Genomic DNA, 4,592 nt, shown 5'->3' with positions numbered 1-4,592 from the left:
CTCTTCAAATGGACCCAGAGTTAACCCTAGAGAGAGCCATTGATAGAGTTAAACAATCTGAAAATGTTAAGTCTCAGCAAAATTTCTTAAGGAAGGTAACTGACTGCTTCATTTGCCTGCAGAATAGAAGGATTCCAACAATGCCACTCATCCCTACAGACTTTCCAACGTTACCATGGTCGGTAGTTGGTGCAGATTTATGTGTTTATAAAAGACAAAACTATCCGGTGGTCCAAGACTACTTTTCTCGTTATCTAGAAATTATTGGACCTTTAAACTATATCAATTCAAATGTAATAGTTACTTGTCTGAAAAAAAAGTTTTCACGGTTTGGTGTACCTCACCGCCTACGTTGTGACAACGGTAGCCAACTAGTGACGTAATGAAGCAATTCTCTGAAGATATGGGGTTTGAAATTATCACCAGCAGCCCTAAACTGCCTCAGTCAAATGGTCTTGCTGAGTCTGCAGTGAGCACAGCTAAAAAAATCCTGTCAAAATGTAAAGATGTTGAAATTGGTCTACTTTCCTACCGAACAGCTCCTTTGGAAAATGTATATTCCCCAGCGGAATTACTCATGGGAAGGAAGATCAGGAGCACCGTCCCTATCTTAACAGAAAACCTACGTCCCTCTTTGCCAGACCATGCAAAGATCCAAGCTAAGGAAAAACTCATCAGGGAGGGGATGAAGGCCAGATATGACAAGCGCCACGGGGCAAGGGACCTTTCCGATCTTCATCCCGGCTGTACAGTTTGGGCCCTTTCACACGAGGCCACTGGTGGCGGACACCGGTGTCCGCCACCAGTTACCGGCCGGGAAACTGCAGTGGATGGTACAGGCAACTTACAAGCCACTCTACTACAGCCACTGTACTGGTAGAAATGCTGTACATGCTGTCGAACAATGAACATCTCCTTCTTCTCGCGTTGATAATAAAGAAAATAAGGCAAAGACACAGGCGTACTATACCGAATAGCCGGTTACTTTTCAATTTCGCAAATTAGATCATCAGTATCCACTTTGTTTTCTATTATTTTGTTTATTCTCTTCTTCTGTTGTTTTCCTTTGTCTTTTTCTTTTTCAGCAACGTCCTCTTTATTTTTCTTCTGATCACTCATTTTCACAAACAAACAATTCAACACGAAAACACTCAACAACTACAACCATAGTGCGTTTGTCTTTGCAGTCTGCACGTGAACTGATTCAAAATAGCTGCGTGCTCATCCACTGGTAGCGGCCACTGGTTGCTACGTGTGAAAGCTCCCATATAATTCAATGCCCCGCGACGAGTTGCCGCCACTGCAGTTGCCGGCGGTGGCCGACTAGCAGTTGCGCGAGAAGACACTGCTCGGCCACTGTGTAGTGGCGGGCAACTACAGTGGCTGTGTGTGAAAGGTCCCATTTAAAATAATGTTAAAGCTGTGGCGGGCAACCAGTGGCGGCCACCGTTGGCGGCCACCAGTGGCCTCGTGTGAAAGGGCCCTTTGGGTACCGGATCTGAGGAGAAAATGTGTGGTGAAGGCTAAAATTCAAGAGCCAAGATCCTACCTAATTGAGCAGGACAACGGATCAACACTGCGACGAAGTAGAGCCCAAATCATCCCAGTGAAATAATCGTCCGAAGGGGAGGATGTCATATGATGTTTTAAACATACGTTGTTTGTTATTGTTTTAGATTATTATTCAGTGTTCACAATTAAAAGGTTAAGTCTTGTTCTTTCTTTTTTACTAATATTTTTATCATTCTTTGCATAATAGTACACTGTTGACTCATAAGACGGTAAATACATATAAAAGTAACAAACATATAAAAGGTGGCTAGTGGTCATCGATTTCGATTGGACACTCCAATCATCATCAGATAGGCGTACCTCCCAATCGCCCCTCCTCCTATTGCTCCTTTCGGCTATTGGGTCTGATGATGGTTGGAGTGTCCAATCGAAATCGATGACCATTTACCACCTGTTATATGTATTTACCGTCTTGTGAGTCATCAGTATAAGTGTAAATATATTATTACATGTGAAATTAGACGTATATCTTTTTTTCAGGTAATTTAATAATACAGTACTTACAATACTGATCAAGAGTCTGTTATATACTGATTCAGTATATAATAGTTTGGTAATTCTGAGCAATTACTTGGTCAACCCCAATTTTTTTTCATATTTTACTACGGTCATCAAGAGGTTCTCAGAAAGCAAGAAACATATAATTTAAGGCCCGCAAGGCCATCGTACAGGTTGCCGAGCGATAAGAAGGTTCTAAGTCCAAGCGATAACAGTGGCTTGCGGGAGACACGCGGAAGGCCAGTTGTGACAGTACCGTTATGGCTACGGCTAGTGGTTCCTCCGACAATCCTTTTCTATGTGATGGGTGTGAAAACACAACCAAACCTAACTTATTATGTTTTTTTTAGTCTCAAATACATCTCTAAGGCCAATTGTAACAGTACCGTTACGTTAGGTTAGGTTAGGTTAATTAATAACCTAACTTAACCTAACCTAACCTAACTTAACCTTGCGGGGCTTGAATTATATGTTTCTTGCTTTCTGAGAACCTCCTGATGACCGTAGTAAAATATGAAAAAAATTGGGGTTGACCAAGTAATTGCTCAGAATTACCAATAGTTTTTATGGTCAACGTTAAATTGGTATAAACCTACAGTTCTAAAAAACCTCCTTCCTTTCTTCTAATCGAAAAAGATACTATTATAGTAATAAAGATTATTTAAAACTAATTGATGTAAGGTATTCTGTTTATATCCTTTAGTATAGCAAGGTTGTTTACGTTACGATACATTGCGACTATCCTGTATTATAGTCAGGCAATTACAGTATATAATAGGCGATATACAGGGTTTGTGTTAAATTTTTTTGGAAAAACTCTTATGAGATTGACTTGGGCCATTTAAATTTTCAAAGAAATGTTTAAACTCTCTCTTCACGGGACCGAGCTTTTCTCGTGAGAGAGTATTTATCAAAATATTCTTCAATATTTGTGTAAAAATAACACACTTTAGTTATCTTTTGATCACATTTTTCTAAGTAGATGCCTTAATTATTTAGTTTATAATATTTTAAGCCATACACTTTTAGATTGATTATATTAGCTTGATATTTGTTACTTGCACGTTTTACATATTTGCAGAAAACTTCTATCATGTTTGTAAAATCATAAGTCCAAACATACAGCATAACACGAGACAGGTATGTAAGTGTTTGCACCATAAAATGTAGATTATAGATAGAGATCGAGATATTTAAAAAATCTTAGTTACACATTAAATCAACATGCAATAAAGAACCAGTTTGTGCAGCTTAACTAAAACTTGTCAAATAGTGTTAGTAAAACATCAATTTAAACGAAAAATCAATAGATGTGGTAGATGAAAGCTTTTCTAACATTTTTTAATTGATTGATGGACCCCTTGTGGTGTTGTTCGTTTCATGTGCTTTTTTATATTTTTTTTTACTTTATTAATAAAAATCTCTTTTGTGACTTAACATACACGACGTTTAAAGTGTCCTGATATAAAACCAAAAGTTTAGTAGTGACTTTATGTGTACTTTGGGGCTAAAATACTAAAATAATGTTTAATATACAAAGTTTAAATTTATACATTTGTTACCAAAATTAAAATATTACTAAAAATCTATCTCGCCTTCATTGTGGTAAACTACTGAATAAGACATAGAATCTACATTCACTGAGTGCAATATAATGAGGTGAGTGCGTTCTCCCAACTATGGTAATCTGACTATACACATTATTTGTATCAGACAGCTTGTAATGAAGTATGGAAAGTCATTCGTGTAGTTTTACTGTTAAACAATTTAATGTTTACGAATTAACGTAAGTTGCATAGGTCAAAGCTGTCTTTCGAGTAACAAGTAATAATCAGTGTAAAAATGTTGTTCTGCATCAGTAAGACTCCATTGGGGAACTCGATTTCATACAATCAATCCTTCATTTACATTTGTTTGTGGTTCTATGATTTACTAGTGGTCGTCCTGTGGTCGAAACTCGACCAAAAATAATTAATGTACAGACTTCTCTATTTTCTCCCCACACTGTAAATAACACATGTGATTTGAATTTCTTCCATTTGTTTTGATTTTCTGTTTACATTTTGTTGTTATTTCGTCACCATCATGGCAACCCATATGCTCCATGTTAATTTTTTGAAGTTTTCAAATTAATTTTTTGTGCTTATTTGTTAGCCTATTTTAATTTTTAGAGGCATTCTGCACATCTACAGGAAAATATCTTTCCAACAGTATGCGTAGATTTTCTCTGCGATGCACACGACCTGAGAAAAAAGGTTTTAAAGAAACATGCTTGCCTATTAATATATAGATAGATTATGTACTAGCTGTAACCCGCGGGCTTAGCCCCGTTTAACTTCTTAATTTTCAAGATGATCACGTTCGCATGGCTCAATCACGTCCTGGTTGAAGTTCGTTCGCTACGCTCACTCACCTTTAGGTTGGAGCTCGTTCGCTGCGCTCACTTGCCTTCAGGTTAGCTCGTTCGCTACGCTAACTCGCCTCTAGGTTGAAGTTCGTTCGCTACGCTCACTCACCTTTTG

The 4,592-nt window shown here is 37.8% G+C and overlaps 1 protein-coding gene across 1 annotated transcript; it reads left to right on the top strand.

The window, feature by feature from the left end:
- The first annotated feature begins 403 nt into the window (after positions 1 to 403).
- On the top strand, positions 404 to 880 carry LOC129003629 (uncharacterized). The gene has a single exon (XM_054431926.1). It carries the CDS (start codon positions 404 to 406, stop codon positions 878 to 880), a length of 477 nt encoding a protein of 158 aa, XP_054287901.1.
- Positions 881 to 4,592: the final 3,712 nt, after the last annotated feature.

The sequence above is a fragment of the Macrosteles quadrilineatus genome, unplaced genomic scaffold, assembly GCF_028750875.1.
Source record: "Macrosteles quadrilineatus isolate MER2022 unplaced genomic scaffold, UCM_ALF_1.0 Scaffold_9__3_contigs__length_116548681, whole genome shotgun sequence".
NCBI classification, from domain to species: domain Eukaryota; kingdom Metazoa; phylum Arthropoda; class Insecta; order Hemiptera; family Cicadellidae; genus Macrosteles; species Macrosteles quadrilineatus.
This window is presented reverse-complemented; position numbering and strand designations above follow the sequence as displayed.

Bases quoted from the DNA above. Each gene is read 5' to 3' on its own strand.
- LOC129003629 (XM_054431926.1), top strand. From the start codon at position 404: ATGGGGTTTGAAATTATCACCAGCAGCCCTAAACTGCCTCAGTCAAAT.